The sequence below is a fragment of the Bolinopsis microptera genome, chromosome 7, assembly GCF_026151205.1.
Source record: "Bolinopsis microptera isolate Bmic1 chromosome 7, MBARI_Bmic_1.0, whole genome shotgun sequence".
NCBI classification, from domain to species: Eukaryota; Metazoa; Ctenophora; class Tentaculata; order Lobata; family Bolinopsidae; genus Bolinopsis; species Bolinopsis microptera.
Genome location: NC_087078.1, coordinates 17311961 through 17328821, shown reverse-complemented (window position 1 = coordinate 17328821; position 16861 = coordinate 17311961). Strand labels below are relative to the sequence as shown.

Sequence of the window (16861 nt, the reverse complement as noted above, 5' to 3'; positions counted from 1 at the left end):
AGATCTTATTCTTTGTTTCTTTTGTTAATATCTGTGTCCTATGTTCTCCATTTGTTTTCGTTTGTTAACATTGGACTCGTGCTATTTTTTACTCAACTTTATAGTGAATTGTCCCTTATAAATGCCATTATGCCGTCAGTGAAAGATGATACCTCGTTTGATCCAAACCACGCACAGATTTTGTCAACTAAAACTGATCATATTACTTATTCTATCAAAAGCTTCCAACACATTCCTGACATATTCCGTTGGTATCTGCTACGCTTGCAAGATCCTGGTTTTAGGTCATCAAAATGACAAAGGATTTAGTTTGCCTCGATACTAGATTTTTTTAAAGTTTTGTTTTTTCGCTCTCTTGAGTGGGTCGATCATGATGGATTACTAGGGACGAATAATTGTGTACTGTAAAAAGCAATCTCAACCTTTGAACCTTCTTTCTATGACAAAGGCATGAAGCCAAAACGTCGACAATACATGATATTTCGTCCCCAGTAATCTACTTAATCTTTTTATTCCAAAACTCATGTTGGTTGTCACAATGCTTTATACCTCCAAGCTTATTAGATTTAAAACTAAATCTCTTTACTTTGTAGACACAAAAATTCAGCCATGAGAGGAGATCAAGATCATTGTCAAGCTTCAAACGTTGTATCGCTGGAAAAGGAACTCGGGATCGATGAAGGACTCCGGATTTTCCTGATTGTGCTGACTTCACTTATTTTAATTGTTACTTTAACAGGTACTTCTTGAGGCTTTATAATTGTATAAATAACTTTTGCATTTCGAAATCGGCATCTCCTAATTATTCAATAATAATTTTGTATTTTCAAATAGACCAAAGATGATCTCAAAAACTAAAAATAATATGTACTTAGCGTTGTTCGCATCATCTCCTCTGCCCTCAGGAAATGTGCTGATTCTGTATGGAAGCATATTTCGAAAAGCAGTAAAGATGGAGGCAATAGACCTGACACAGATCTACAGTAACGCAGTGTGTGATATCCTTCTCATGGTATTCTTCTACATCCCCATCCTCATCACCCTCATCTGTAATGAATACACGCTGGGAGACGCCTGGTGTACCTTCACTGCCTACTTCATGCCCACCTCCATCATGGTGTACAACATCCTGACTAACGCAATCGGGACGGTTTTCAGGGTATGGCTCCTCAAAAAGCCTCCTAAAGTCCGCAGCACTTACCCAATCTCCAGGGTCTACTGGGTTATTGCTGCTTGCGTGGTGGTCGCTATTGCTCCTTGCATAATCTTTCCTGCTTTAGGACACAAAGAAGAGTGCTTCATAACCGCAAAGTTATCTTGCGCGGTGAAACCAAAGCATAATGAAAAAGGCCTAAAGGCTATCTGGTGGATCTACACAGTGTTCCTTGTCGCTCTTCCACTAGCTATCCTGATGTCTGCTAATATCTACACAGGACGAGTTATCTCCAAAGTGCTAGAGAACAGTAGAACTGCAACCAAGGAGCAGAAGTGTCGTGTCAGCCTGATGATCTCCACAATTTGCTGGAGCTTCCTCCTATCCTATATCCCCATGATTTTAGTTCACATCGGAAAGTTATCTGGGTATTATAAAGGTAGGAATGGTGAGGTCGAACCGCTCTGGTGCCTCATTCCCACATTCTTCCTGTCCATTGCCTCGGTCACCAACCCCTTTGTCCTCTACATTTCTAACGTGAAGTTCAGAGAGTACTTGAACGGGTTACTGGGATGTGGAGGAAGCAGGAATAGTGAGGGAGGTAAAGGAGGAGATGGAAAAGAGGGCTCTACAACGACGAGCAGTTGTAAGATTGTAAAGAAAGCTTCCACAAATCATTCAGTCCTGTAAACTGTAGATAATCATGCATTTGAGTTGTATTTGCAGTACTTTTATCGCATTTGAGTTGTATTTGCAGTACTTTTATCGCATTTGAGTTGTATTTGCAGAATCTTTATCGCATTTGAGTTGTATTTGCAGAATCTTTATCGCATTTGAGTTGTATTTGAACCTTTATCGCTTGTATCTTGAAAAATTGTAAGGGTATAATAATAATTTGATAAATATTCCATATCTGCTGTCTTGCTGATTAAAAAGCTTAACTTCATAATGAATTATGGCCGCTGACGTATCTTAAGTTTCTGTGATTTTTCATTTTAAGGTTTTATACCGCCCTAACTTTCCAAAGTTTTATTTCTAGTACAATTTTACCCAATTGGTCACCGTCATTTATTAATGTTATGATCGTATTTGATGCTATGATGGCTTTTTGAATTGTTTTGCAATATTTCGGTTTTTCTAAAATTAAAATCTGTATTTCTTTTTTCTCAAAAGTGTAAGGGAGGTCAAGATCTACACGTAAAGTGTTACTGTTTACTATAATTGGTGACATAGTATTTGCCTTCAGTACCTAAATAATGTCTTGTACCAACATTTTCAAAAATTTCATTCCATGTTGTAACCACGAATCCATAGGATTTCGTGACCAGAGAGCAATATCTAATCTTACTCATTACTCGTTACTTGTCGTTATATCAAGGTTCCATCCAGTAGTCTAGGATTCAATCCGAATTTTAAGTTACAGGAATATATGACTAGAGGGGGTCCGGACTCTAGGGCGTAAGACTCTAGGGCGTAAGACTCTAGGGTCTTAGGGTTAGGGTTAGGGTTAGGGTTAGGGTTAGGGTTAGGGTTTGGGTTAGGGTTAGGGTTAGGGTTAGGGTTAGGGTTAGGATAAGGGTTAGGGTTAGGGTGATGGTTAGGGTTAGGGCGCCGCCCTAAAGTCTCACGCCCTAGAGTCTTACGCCCTAGAGTCCCGGACCCCAGGGAGACGTATAATTAGTGATGTGATCCATCAGTTGAATTTAACTGACCTAGAAATGGGCTAGATACAGCTGCAAGGCTTGTTGTGTCATATGATACCACTTTCACATTAAAGTCTCATACATGTAACAAAAGTCTACAGTTCAACCTGTGGATAGGAGTGACTGCGGAAAGTTAAAGATGGATGTTTTGACGAGGACGTATGTTTTGACGATCAAGAATGGATGGGAATAACTAACAGAAAATATGACAAACTTTATAAGAAGATGATCGAGGATGTTTGAACCACTTTTATTGTGAGACGCTATTCTTATCACCACATTTTATATAGCTGTCTTACTTGTACAAACCAAAAGTAAAATCAAGTAAACTTCTTAAAACAAGTGTTCGCACTTAAAACATCTGGCACTTTTCTGCGCAGAGACTTTTCTGTACGACACATTTCTGCGCAGAGACCACGTACGTTACGTTTTGGTGAGTTTGGCAGGGCGTGCTCAGGACAACTGCAGCTAGCCAACGAAGCCAGTCACTTTTGAATATCATCACGGTTGTTGGAAACGCTTTTTAATATAGTAGCCGTGCTTCAGCTAGTCAAACTAAAATAGAAGGTGGGCTTTTGGGGGAACTCTAGTCAAAATCGAATGGACCATTGATTAGCGCCTCACAATCAGTTTTATTGAAATGATGTTAATTTCAGATTCAATGAATATCGACCCGGGCGATGCCATGTTGGACTGTTACAGAGCCCTAGAAGACCTATATAACGCAGGTACGATTCTTCAGAAGTCGGAGTCAGTTGTACTCAACTTAATTTTATTACAGAATATTCTAGCACGATTATAAATATTATGTTTTGTGAGAACCCGAAGCCTCCGTAGCTCAGTGGCTAGAGCACTGGTCTTGTAAACCAGGGGTCGCGAGTTCAATTCTCGCCGGGGGCTATTTTTACCTTTACTCTAAACGTTACTCTAGGCAAGATAAGAGATATCGGGGCGTACAAATTTAGTACGGAACAACTTGAATATTTGCTCCGACGATGTGCTGTAATTCCAGCTATGTTGCAAGCTGAATTCCATCCTTATCTGTATAGGAAAAGCTTAGTCGATATCTGCAGATATAACTCTATCAGAATGCAAGGATTTTGCTTTATCAAGGTTTGTTACAATCCTTCCCAAATAATCTTACTTGTTATACTTGTATTATTGGCCGATGAGTTTTGTGATCGTGCGATGGTCTATCACAAGACTATCGCCAATAGTTTTAACCTTGATCGGCCGTAGTTAGCGATAAGGAATACTATATGTAACGCGTTACGCCGAACGGCAATCAGCAGCTTTGAATACCATACAGTATTTGCAACTTCATTGTTTTTTCACGGCGCGGCGCGCGGCGGATAGTATTATATTTAAACGCGCGACATACAAAAACCATGCATTCCTTATATTACTCATATAATATACCTTACAAGACATATTTATAACGTACGAAATGTGGCGGTTTTCCGAAAATTTCGCCATATTTTCGGACCGCCAAAATTTCGGTCGTCGTAATAGAATCTGTCGCATTATCTTTTAGCTTATTTCAATGACTGTGCCTTCACTGCTTTATTTTGTTTCTAAAAAGTAATATCAAGTAAAATAATTAAATAAATTCTGGCATCTTGGGACAAATTATCATCACACCAATGACGAATTGAATGTCAAGCAATACAGCTTAAATTTGCATTAAAATACATGTATGTTCTAACATGAAAGTCTTACTTACTTGGGTTAATTAGGCAGCCATAAATATGTCTTGTAAGGTACAGCATGTACTGATATTTTCAATAATAAATCAACATTTTATTTCAGTGTGTTGAAGACCCTGTCATAATATCCTTATCTAAAAAGTATAGGAAGGCTCCTGGCCAGATAATACTACGGTGGATAATCCAGCATGGCGTAGGTTCGTGTTATTGTAATTATATTAATGAACTTACACGTCTGAAGACATTGTGAACATGTTATTTTAGCTCAAGTGAGCTAAGAAATCCCAAGATACATCAACGACAGCTGGTTGATTGATAATAGATCGTACGATAGTGTGGCCGACAAATTGGACCACCTGTGCAAACTATCATGTCATATTTGTCTCGACAAATCGTATAATTTACACTTAATCTTATAGAGAAACTTTTGCCGAAATGTAGAGACCCTTGAAACATAATATGGTCCCAACGTCAAGGAATACGGTTTTTTTAGGCGTTCGTTTGCTTAAAGCACTTCGATTTGAATAACATTGACTGCAGCTTCTACTAAAACCTTCATTTTGCTTTACATTTCTTAATGTCGGCGGCAACGCAATATTGTACACTGTAACCAACAGAAGACTCGGAAAGTATGTTCAGAATCTTGGTGTACTTATCTTGCATTTTGTGGGAGTGCCAGTAGATTGGGAGATCCAATTCCAGTAACATTTACTGCACCTTCTATTAGAACATTGTTCTATTAGAACATTCACTCAGTTTGTGTGTTCGTATCGAGGGACATAATATGGTGGTATTTGCATAAGGGGTCGTTTACATATTACGTAATCACTGAGGAGGAGGGCCAGGGAGGGGGTTTCTAAATGATTACTCTAGAGTAATTTTAGCACAATAGCTATGTGTAAAACTGATAACGGAGGGGAGTGGAGGTTACAAATTGGCCGAAAAAGTGATTAAGTAATATTTGAACGACCCCTAACCACGAAATGCCTATTATTTGATTTTAAGATTACTTCTTACGCTCGTTGCAATCAATCTTATCTAAAATTATATTTTTAATCTGAACAAATCTTTATAAGATTAATAGCAATGCTCGAGTTGACGCTGAGCACAGCACAAGTGGTGCCACTAGCAACATACTGCATACTGATGGGAATAATGGGAGTGATTGGAAACGGCCTCGTCGTTTACTCCTCTATCCGGTATAACGCGATACAACTAGACCGGATCTCCATTGTACTGGTAAGGAACCTGGCAGTGGCGGATATCATTTCCACTTTGGTGGTGGTGATACCTATCACTGTCACCTACTTCGCTGGGAGGTATATTATGGGTGACATCTATTGCTTCATCAGCGCTCATCTGCCGTTCATCTCTGGTGGTGCAAACAGCCTCATTGTCCTGGCAATAACAGCATACAGACTCAGAATGATTGCCCCTTTCCATGTAGTTTCAAGGAGGTCTGTTCATCTAGCTATTATACTTATCTGGATATTCTCGATGGCTGGTCCAGTGATCTCTTTGGGCTACAAGTCTAATTATGTGTTTGTACCTAGTAGCGCTAAATGCATGTCTACTATTTATACAAACCAAAATGCGGCCCTTCTGTTTAATACGGTGATAATTCTGCAGCATTTAATCCCCCTTGTCCTCATCACAGTTTTCAACTTGATTTTACTGTTGGTCGCTTATAGACAAAAGAAAAGACACAATCCTAACAGTTCAGTAAACTTTAGGGGTTTGTTCACTACTTCCCTTTTATCTGGTCTCTTCATCTGTAGTGTGACTCCTTATTTGGTATTTGCCTTCCTCAATGGTCAAGGAGTTGAGGTGTCCCCTGCGCTGAGCCTCATAGCATTTCACTTTACATTTCTTAATGTCGGCGGCAACCCAATATTGTACACTGTATCCAACAGAAGATTCGGAAAGTACGTTCAGGATCTTGCAAAGAGGATTATATTTTATGGGAGTGCCAGTAAGATGAGAGGATCTAATACCAATTTTAATTCTAGAGGAGTTTTATCAGGTAACGGACTATGCCAACCTTTTTCTCTGCCAAATCAACAAAGACCGATGTTCTCAGGTAATCACCCAGTTGCACTCACCACAGACACGACTGCCACAAGTATGGTTGAAGGGATAAATTTCAGGAACACTTTTAATCAGGACACTGTTTTATAATGAACTCGTGACCTTGAATTATGGTTGATATTGTTTTTGTATTGAATTATTGTATTTGTTATAACATAACAATACAATTCAAGTTATCAGTCGGTGTAACATATCGGTGTCACTTTACAAACTTTCGCAGGACATGAACCAAATAAAACAAACTGGATTTTTATTTTAAATTAATCACAATAATTAATTAAACTTCATATAAATACAAATACAATCAATACATTCAAAAACATAAATTCAATCTTATCTTAAATTCAAAAGAATCAATGTTAATCACTGTTACATCAGCTTTTATACTATTTTGACTACTTAGAGAAGTCCAAAAACTGCTCGTTTTTGTATCCCTAATATCACAACCTTCGTAAATAGTAAAACTTCAGTAAAATGTCCGCAAAAATCACAGTAAAACTTCAGAGATGCTGGTTGATATGTTTCTTGAGATGACTAAACAATATCCTGTTCCTTGGATCCTTGTCCAAACACCTCCTTACAATAAACTCAATAGGATTCTTACTGCTCACTGCTGAGGGAGGACTCATCCTGCTCAATCTACCTGCTCCCATCATACAGAAGTTCAAGATGGAGCCAAACTTCCAGACCATGGTTTGAAGAGGACTACAAACACCGTACTTCTTGGCTTCAGGAGGCAGGTTGCTGGAGTTGGTGGGGGTTTTGTAAGGCTCCTTGTTGTGGAGTGTGGCAGCGTGTCCCAGACCGATTACTTTTATCTGCTTTGTGTCCGGGTTGTAGAGGATATTATCTTGGGAGAGGTCTCTGTGGTCTACTCCGTTGATAACGCACGTGTTCATGGCAGTAACCAGTTGTCTGGTGATCTTGCAGAGAGAGGCGAGGTCTAGAGGACCATGTGATATCACGTGGTCTCTGAGCACAGAGAAGCCCACAGGATACTCCATAACCAGAGCCCAGCAGCCCTGGTCCACAAAACAAGCCTCGTACCGTATAATCTCCGGAGACTGGCACACTGTTCCGTAGACGAACTCTGCTGGTAGCTTCCCCACCACAACATCCATCTCCTGCAGGTTACACGTTCTCTCCAGAATACTCTTGTTGTTGAAACACTTTACCACGTTAGTAGGGATGAACTTTATAGCCACCATTGTTCCGTTGCTGATGTGGGTCGCTAAGTGGACGGAACCAAACTGGCACCTACTGATCTCCTTAAGTACAACAAAGGTTTCAGCCACGATGTGAAGATTGTGCTCTAGATAGCTCAGCTCGAGCTTGTTCTCCGAGTTGAGGAGTCCAATTGGCTTCATCTCCGTGAGAATCATTACTTCTGTTGTGTTGAGGTGGTCAAGGAAGTTAACTTCTGAGTTGAAGGTGGTAGCTGAACTTGGATATGTTGCTAAACTTGTTGTAGTCGGAGTTTCAAGATATTGTTGGGATCCCAAAAAGTATTCCAAGCACCAAATAATACAAATTTAGCTAAAACTGCGATGAAAGTAAAAAGTGTAAGTGAGAACTAGATGATTGGTTCTCTTGTAATGCCTGTATTTATGCTACCAAGCCAGTATTGAGGCGACACCCCAAACACAGGACATGAGTCATGTAGCCCCAGGCTCCAACGGTTAATTGAGTGCTACTCAACTACGTCACGTGATCAAATTCTCCGGTGATTAACATGCTCAGATCTCACAGCTTAATGAGGCTTCCTGGTTCCGGGCCGGATGTTACAGTATAATGTAGCGGATAAGTATACTGATCAATTAGCATGCGGGCGGGCGTCTGTATCAGCCAATAGCACCACGACTACGTGTAGGGCCTGTCGTGATATCATGGATCGCTTAGGTTCCACCAGGATCTGGTAGTCCTCATAATTCTGCGGCCTCTATGTGTCGTCATCTCGCACAACTCCGAAAAACCGTTGTGAGTTTGGCATGTGAAAATTTGCAGCCCTCCAGACATCGATTGGGTTAACGAGTTGTCGTACGTCACCTCAAGATCGGGTGACAGGGGGCTGAACAGGCCAGAACCCAATTGATTGGGTCTGAGGTCACGTGATTATGAGCCTGAGGTCACATGACTATGACGTCACCAGAGCTCGTTCTCCGTTTCCCGCTCTTTGGACCAGGTGAGCTTGCATGCTTGTGAAAGTGGGTGTAAGTACAGCTGTACTGTAGTTACATCCAATTACCCCTAATAGAACGAAGATTTATTTTCTGACAGAAAGCTAGAAATTTACCAAAATATCGACTTTGTTCAAAATTTATTTTGATGACCACTCCTGACCTAAAATTGCACGAGAAATCGATTAAACTTGGTTTCGGAACTCAACAATGCTTCCTTATGCCTTAAAATCCATTTTTATCGATACAATAAACATTTTGATCCTGTGGATTAATTAGTAACAGGTAACAAATGCACAGAAAAAACCATCGCACTTACATTACATTCTTAACGGGTCAATTTCGAGTGACCAATAATCGTCGTGATGATATTTATACGTCATGCGTTCCTGATCATCATCAGCAATCAAGAGACAGGAGCAGCGATTGCTTTAAATCAACGGTTTACGTTATTTTTGTGAATTCGACCCCTGTTTTAACGGTTATCACACTTTGTAATTGAATGTATTGGGGATAGCTTTACAAATAAGAGGACCAGTAAATAAAATTGCCACAAGTGTTTCTCTCACTCACTTTCGATAAGACACAATGGAAATTCTTACTTCCATAAGATTCGGAATTTTTTTAAACGCTAAAGAAAATCGGAATTTTATAAAATCTAATCACACTTATCAACCTTTGAACGGTTAATCGAAAAATTGTGAATGATACTGCTGCAATTGTCTTATCAGTTATATGTATAAACAATGAAACGAAAAGTTTTCAATGAAACGAAAAGTTTTATTTTACATTCCTTTAATCATAAATAAAATAAGAGCTTAAACCACGAATTAGTTAGCTAGAAGTAAACTTGAGGAAATATTTTTGGTGATTGTATATAATTATTTAAAAAACTTTATTTGGTTGTTAGTATTTTAATTATGGTAAGTGGTTGAATTTAGTGAGACAAGGTCAGTTTCTCTATTATCTTAGAAAAATTTCTACTTTACAGTAGGCAATGCTGAGTGGCAGGAATGAGGGACCAAAACGCTTGGGGCTAACAAATGGCCCATAAAAACCTTGTGTTAGGTGGCAGTTAAATGAGGAATGAGTTGTTAGAATGACGCGACGGTTATTTCCAATGATATCTTTGTATTGTAATGCAATTTGTGCAATTTCAGTTGGGCAGCTTTTTTAAGTGTCTGTTTTTTCAATTTTCGTAAACCTACTACCTAGGAATTTTTTGAATTTAAAAATGTGGCCATCCGATCCCCGATTGTTACTAGCACTTTGCAAATCCAACGATTTCTAATAAAATTCACGTTGCGCTGGTGAGGCTAATTGGAAAAAGTGAGTCGGCGATTGGTATAATATAAATGGAAAAGACAACTACTTTAAAAAATAATATAATGATTTATTTTATAAAGTAACTGATGAATTTATTCGAGAAATAATCTGGAAGTATAATCGGCATCTTTTCACACATCTTACTATATATAAAGCGAGACGATATATATATATTTATTTATCCGTGCCATTTTACTGACACCACGGCATCAACTTTAACACGACTTTCCGCAAAAAACGTAAAAGATATACAACTGAAACTTTTTTGACTGGGTCAAATGCTTTAATGGCCTTCAAATCAGCATGAAAAAATAAAAAATTGGCCAAGAAATAGGAGTTTTACAGCCCAAAATTTGGACCCCCAAGTGGTGTCAAAACGCGATTTAAATAGGTAATAATTATTTTAGTCTCTTGAGTCTTGACACCACTTTAGGGTTAGACGGGTTCCTGCTAGTATATATAATATGACTACAAGCACATACACAGTGGCCAATTTGGTAAGCTGTTTACAGCAGGGTTTTAGCGTAATAATCGATCTTTTAGAATGTTCTAGTTTGAGTGTATGTTCTAGTTTACGTCACAAAAAATATTTACTGGTCCTCTTATTTGTAAAGCTATCCCCAATACATTCGATTACAAAGTGTGATAACCGTTAAAACAGGGGTCGAATTCACAAAAATAACGTAAACTGTTGATTTAAAGCAATCGCCGCTCCTGTCTCTTGATTGCTGATGATGATCAGGAACGCATGACGTATAAATATCATCACGACGATTATTGGTCACTCGAAATCGACCCGTTAAGAATGTAATGTAAGTGCGATGGTTTTTTCTGTGCATTTGTTACCTGTTACTAATTAATCCACAGGATCAAAATGTTTATTGTATCGATAAAAATGGATTTTAAGGCATAAGGAAGCATTGTTGAGTTCCGAAACCAAGTTTAATCGATTTCTCGTGCAATTTTAGGTCAGGAGTGGTCATCAAAATAAATTTTGAACAAAGTCGATATGTTGGTAAATTTCTAGCTTTCTGTCAGAAAATAAATCTTCGTTCTATTAGGGGTAATTGGATGTAACTACAGTACAGCTGTACTTACACCCACTTTCACAAGCATGCAAGCTCACCTGGTCCAAAGAGCGGGAAACGGAGAACGAGCTCTGGTGACGTCATAGTCACGTGACCTCAGGCTCATAATCACGTGACCTCAGACCCAATCAATTGGGTTCTGGCCTGTTCAGCCCCCTGTCACCCGATCTTGAGGTGACGTACGACAACTCGTTAACCCAATCGATGTCTGGAGGGCTGCAAATTTTCACATGCCAAACTCACAACGGTTTTTCGGAGTTGTGCGAGATGACGACACATAGAGGCCGCAGAATTATGAGGACTACCAGATCCTGGTGGAACCTAAGCGATCCATGATATCACGACAGGCCCTAGACTACGTGGTCACATGACCGGTCAGATGACTCGTCACATGGCAGACTTCTGTTTTTTCTAGCTAACAGACGGGTGGCTACTTACAGCGACAGGAACTTGATACAAACAGTAACAGACCTATTAAACAAATCAATCAATTACATTTCGTTAGTCATAGAACGTGATGACTTCTTGTTAAGGATAGCTGATCAGGCATTATTTAACTAACGCAGACCTCACTAGTACTTGTTTTCTGAGACCAATGCTGGTACCCCAGACCACTTTGCTCAGCAGTCCCATTTTATTGTTTTTGTTACATTATACCGCAAGACTTGACGTTATTTTGTTTTCAGAAAATGGATACCAGGGTATACCCTAAGACTTGACGTTGAGCCAAACAATTTAAACTGATTCCAAATATTATAACTGTTCGAGCAGCATATTTATTCCTTTACTTTTTTGAAACTCAATAAAACGCTGACTGCTGTCACGTGACTTTTTTTCACCGACATTTGTTTCCCCAACTGTAAAATAGAGATTTAACTTGATTTTAACCTTAGACTGTACAGACTCATATTACTATTCATAAATATTGTAAATATTTAGAATTAGAAGTTATGATAATACATAGAACTTGCTAGATATGGAGCACAAGCAACTCCTTTGTTTATTGTGTTATAACACAATGTTAAGATATGTAAGGAATATAAACGTTTGATGAACGTTCTGCTGGATTGCGATATATCTGTTGTCAAGGAAAAGTTATGGATCGTTTAGATGTGGAAGGGGGGTGGGGGGGGGGAGGTCTATTATTTTATAGGTGAACAGCCGTCAAAAATTGTTTGGAAATTCCAACCTTTTTTTAATAAATTCAAGACCAAAATAATAAACTTACCACATGTTGTCCGGTCTTCGCTCGCATGAGATCCGTGAGGACAAGCATTACATTTACCGGCACTTGATACACTGTATGTGTTTCCAGGACATTTTCGGCAGTTTTCCATTGAACTGTCTTTGTAGGTACCCGCTGGACACGGATCTGAAGTGATTGTCTAGTTTAGTTGACGTTTAGTTCCCCCCACTTCTCCTCCTAGTTAGTTGGCGTTAATTTTAAGCCTGGCTGTCTTGTCAAATTTTGGTATGTTTTCTGGATGGGATTAACGCCTTCAAAAATTTTGAAAGAAATGTCAAAGAAGTATATCTTCTCTTACCACATCTTGTTTTCTCAGCGTTTGCCTTCAGTCCAATTTCACAATCAGTACAGATTGCAGATCCAGCAGAACTGTACTTTCCTGCTTCACAGTCAGAGCATGTTGTAGATCCAGCAGCACTGTACTTTCCTGCTTCACAGTCAGAACATGTTGCAGATCCAGCAGTACTGAACGTTCCTGCTTCACAGTCAGAACATGTTGCAGATCCAGCAGCACTGAACTTTCCTGCTTCACAGTCAGAACATGTTGCAGATCCAGCAGCACTGAATTTTCCTGCTTCACAATCAGTACAGATTGCAGATCCAGCAGAACTGTATTTTCCTGCTTCACAGTCAGAACATGTTGCAGATCCAGCAGTACTGAACTTTCCCGCTTCACAGTCAGAACATGTTGCAGATCCAGCAGCACTGTACTTTCCCGCTTCACAGTCAGAACATGTTGCAGATCCAGCAGAACTGTACTTTCCCGCTTCACAGTCAGAACATGTTGCAGATCCAGCAGCACTGTACTTTCCCGCTTCACAGTCAGAACATGTTGCAGATCCAGCAGCACTGAACGTTCCTGCTTCACAGTCAGAACATGTTGCAGATCCAGCAGCACTGTACTTTCCCGCTTCACATTCAGAACATGTTGCAGATCCAGCAGCACTGAACGTTCCTGCTTTACAGTTAGAACATGTTGCAGATCCAGCAGCACTGTACTTTCCCGCTTCACAGTCAGAACATGTTGCAGATCCAGCAGCACCGAACGTTCCTGCTTCACAGTCAAAACATGTTGCAGATCCGGCAGCACTGTATTTTCCTGCTTCACAACATGTTGCTGATCCAGCAGCACTGAATTTTCCTGCTTCACATTCAGAACACTGATTTTGTAACCCAACTTCTTCTTTGAACGTCCCAGATGAACAATTTTTACATTGGTCAGTTGCGTTATCCAAAAAGGTCCCAGAAGGACACAATCCTGAAAGCAGAGACGAAAATTAAAAATGAATTTCCTACAGGACTTTTAATTTCATATAACTCATTTCAATGAGTCAACATTTTTATTTTCTCAAAATCATCGTGAATGTAAATATTCAAACCTTCGATGGTCATCTCGAACACTACAATACCACCATCCCCAATAACTCTCTGTATCTTCGCCGTGTTCCCGTATTTACAGTTGGACCTTGAGGGGAGTCCGTCTGGAGTCTGTCCCACAATGTTGAAAGTCAAGGAGAATCCCTTACAACCGTCATCCTGGCAGATACACTCTGTCTCTGTACAAATCCAACTGCGTTGAAGTTGACTTTCAGACATGTACCAGGCTATTTGATTTACACAGTACACGTGACCAAGAGTCAGCTTCAACCACATTACGCCGTCAGATCCAGCTACTGCCCTCGAGGAGGTCTTGGTGTTCAGATCTACAGCGTTTTGAGCACCATTTATCAGCTCGTCGTCTTGCTTTGTGCCGGATTGTTCAGCATTTACGGGCAATATCTGACCAACTAGCATCTCTCTTATATCTGCGAAGTTAGTTAAGTGGTGATTTTTTACAAATCGTTTAACTTCCCTAGTATAGTTCTAATACTCTCATTTTGACGACCATCCGGCCACGTCCCCCGAATTTAGATTAAGCCTATAATATATAGTATAATATATATAATAAATATAATAAATAGTGCCTGTTGGAATATTGTAGAGCCAGCACTATTTGTTCCCTAGCCTGCAACCTATGACATGTATTTGCTCTACCACCAGATATAACCGTTCTACTGTGGCAGTGAATAGCTCTCATCGTGCTCAGTGCTTTAATCGAGTGCACGTATTGTTATCATGCAGTTGAACAAGGAAATCCATTGCTATTGTCTAATAACCGTAGAACAATAGAGCATGCAGCCGACCTGGAAGTGAAAATGCAACCGAGTTGAGAGGGTAACGAGAACAGTGTGCTGTCTGCTATAGCTTTATATAACAGATTGTGTAAGAAACAATCCGCCATCCCCCCCCCTCAATTGTACTCACCCTGGTCTGAGTATTTAAGATGTGTAACTCTCCTCCTACAGTACACAGTTTCACTTTCACTTTCACTGTCCCAGATCCACATAGCTTCATGGGAGATACTCCCAACGTACTTTGAAATATTGGACCATACTCCTTGTCCATGTTGTGCTAGTGTTGCAGCATCACTCCAGTTGTCAGAACTTTCTCGAAACATCACTCTCTCCCAGCCTGGCTCTAACACCGCAGAACATCTCCATTTACCATCTGTCACTATGATATCGTCTCCATCTTCATTTGTCAGTGATGCTAGTATCCCAGCAGTGTATTCGATGACATTCTGATTATTAAGATGAGGAGCATTGGAAGCTCTTATAGCTATGAGACGAGGCATGAAGTCTTCTGAGATTACCACTTCTTCTGTAAAACCTGTGCTGGTAATATTTCGTGGAACACCGTCTATAAACAGGGCTGTGACGTCATCATCACCTGTTAGTTTTAATAGGAACTTACCTGAGAGGACAATGCTAAGTTTACAGTTATACTTGTATCAGGTATCTATGATTAGCATATCTCACGCCAGGTTCAACGCTTCAGTAATATTGGTTTTACGCGTTTGTAATATTCATGACAAAGTTTTTCGAGTTTGCAGAAAATAAAACATTTTAAAATATTTTATTATTTGTGTTATAGCATACCTTTAACTGTATTTGTGACAACTGTGATAACAAATATGAAGATCAGAATCATCTCTTATCTCTGTTCTTATCTGTTCACCAGAAGCTAAGGTAATTGAAATTTTTTTAGTTAATAGAAAACAGGAAACAAGAAACTTTTGAAAGATTATCTATCGTACAGCCAAAAACTGGCGTAAACGCTGACTGGTTTGATCAACCCCTTCTAAGTATAAAATTATCAGAACACGAGTCAAAAGTATTTAGATGTTTCCAAAAATTTCTAAAGGACAGTACGGTGGCGAACACTACGGCGAAGGAGACTACGGTCAACGGTGAAACTTTATAAAAGGGTGGACAGTACCGCTCCCACTGGCACTAAATCGCTCGCCCAAATTTTGAGAAAATTCTTGTGTCCTGATGGCATGAAACTGAAAGTACTTTGATTCGGTGTATTTTAGGACGCTGATTCCGAATCAACCCCCATGACGTAGGGTAAAAATGCTTCCGGCCTGGAGAGTTATTGGCAAAAACTGGTCACGTGACAGGCTAGTAAAACACGAAGGGTTAGAGTTTTTGTTAGGGTTATGGATAGTTTCGGGGTTATATAGAGGATTAGGGTTCATGTAAAACCGTTTTGTTCGGCTGCAAAACCATAAAAAACCAAAGTCACGTGATAATTTTTGGGCGAGCGAATTAGTAAGAGCCGGACAGTACGGTGGATCACAGGACACTTAAAATCACCAAGTAATAAAGGATAACTATCTTACAGCCAGCAACCCCTCCTCTCCATCGATATTTGATGGTCTCTTTACCTCTTTTAAATGCTGTGACGCTTATGCCTATGGAGTCTTAGCAAGATAACTATTACTAACAGCGGAAGTAGCTATCAGAAGTTCTACCATTGTCCATGTGCACATTTCCAATGAAGAAGCTGTTGAGTATTTGGCCGAACGAAATTAAATATGACCCGTGGACGTGTGCTGTTCTTATCTACTTAACTTTAAGGCAAGTGATCTCTGTATCCTATGCTCCCAACTAAACATAGAAGAAATCAAGGAATGCTCTTTAAGAAGTGAGAATATCAGCACACGGTGGGCGAATCAATGCTTTTCTTTATCTCTGTAGTCTGTACACTGTAAAATGTCACGTGATAGATCTTACCAACCAGCACTGGTTGCTGCCTGGGCGCAGCCAGTCTGATCTCTTTGCTTAACCACGTGATATAATGGGTCCAAGGTTGAGAGAGGCTGATATAAATATAGTTTAGGATCGCTCTCCCCAAAGGATGAGAGATGCTGGTATTGTTAAGCATCGCTCTTCCCCATTTAACTTGGATAAGCGAGCAGTTCAAACACTTGGATTGTTCGTAATGAATATCCAATAGGATATTGTTCGAATATAGTTGATCCACGGTGGC

At 39.7% G+C, this 16861-nt stretch overlaps 4 protein-coding genes and 1 non-coding gene across 11 annotated transcripts in view; 4 read left to right on the top strand and 1 right to left on the bottom strand.

The window, feature by feature from the left end:
* LOC134818438 (myosin heavy chain, clone 203-like) overlaps positions 1-16861 on the top strand; it is a 192939-nt gene that overhangs the window by 115788 nt on the left and 60290 nt on the right. The gene's annotated exons all lie outside the window — the stretch shown is intronic.
* Positions 1-16861, top strand: part of LOC134817795 (glyoxal reductase-like) — a 30466-nt gene that overhangs the window by 12229 nt on the left and 1376 nt on the right. The window contains exons 8-10 of the mRNA XM_063827126.1: positions 3513-3584; positions 3788-3969; positions 4666-4759. Of these exons, the coding sequence (XP_063683196.1) occupies positions 3513-3584; positions 3788-3969; positions 4666-4759 (348 nt within the window). The remainder of the gene's footprint in view (positions 1-3512; positions 3585-3787; positions 3970-4665; positions 4760-16861) is intronic.
* On the top strand, positions 598-1932 carry LOC134817796 (rhodopsin-like). The gene is made up of 2 exons (XM_063827127.1): positions 598-739; positions 906-1932. Exons 1-2 carry the CDS (start codon positions 610-612, stop codon positions 1841-1843), a joined length of 1068 nt encoding a protein of 355 aa, XP_063683197.1. The 5' UTR covers positions 598-609; the 3' UTR covers positions 1844-1932.
* On the top strand, positions 3684-3756 carry Trnat-ugu (transfer RNA threonine (anticodon UGU)). The gene has a single exon. It is a non-coding gene; the product is annotated as a tRNA-Thr (tRNA).
* On the bottom strand, positions 7151-15517 carry LOC134818036 (uncharacterized). Its single transcript, XM_063827446.1, has 6 exons — positions 15466-15517; positions 14792-15280; positions 13867-14292; positions 12786-13745; positions 12470-12613; positions 7151-8070 (listed from the first exon to the last, which is right to left on the bottom strand). Exons 1-6 carry the CDS (start codon positions 15515-15517, stop codon positions 7151-7153), a joined length of 2991 nt encoding a protein of 996 aa, XP_063683516.1.

Coding starts and splice junctions, on each gene's coding strand:
- LOC134817796 (XM_063827127.1), top strand. CDS start 610: ATGAGAGGAGATCAAGATCATTGTCAAGCTTCAAACGTTGTATCGCTG. Junction 740..905: donor TTTAATTGTTACTTTAACAG/GTACTTCTTGAG, acceptor CTCTGCCCTCAG/GAAATGTGCTGATTCTGTAT.
- LOC134818036 (XM_063827446.1), bottom strand. CDS start 15,517: ATGATTCTGATCTTCATATTTGTTATCACAGTTGTCACAAATACAGTT. Junction 14,293..14,791: donor TCTTAAATACTCAGACCAGG/GTGAGTACAATT, acceptor CTAACTTCGCAG/ATATAAGAGAGATGCTAGTT. Junction 13,746..13,866: donor GTTCGAGATGACCATCGAAG/GTTTGAATATTT, acceptor CTCTGCTTTCAG/GATTGTGTCCTTCTGGGACC.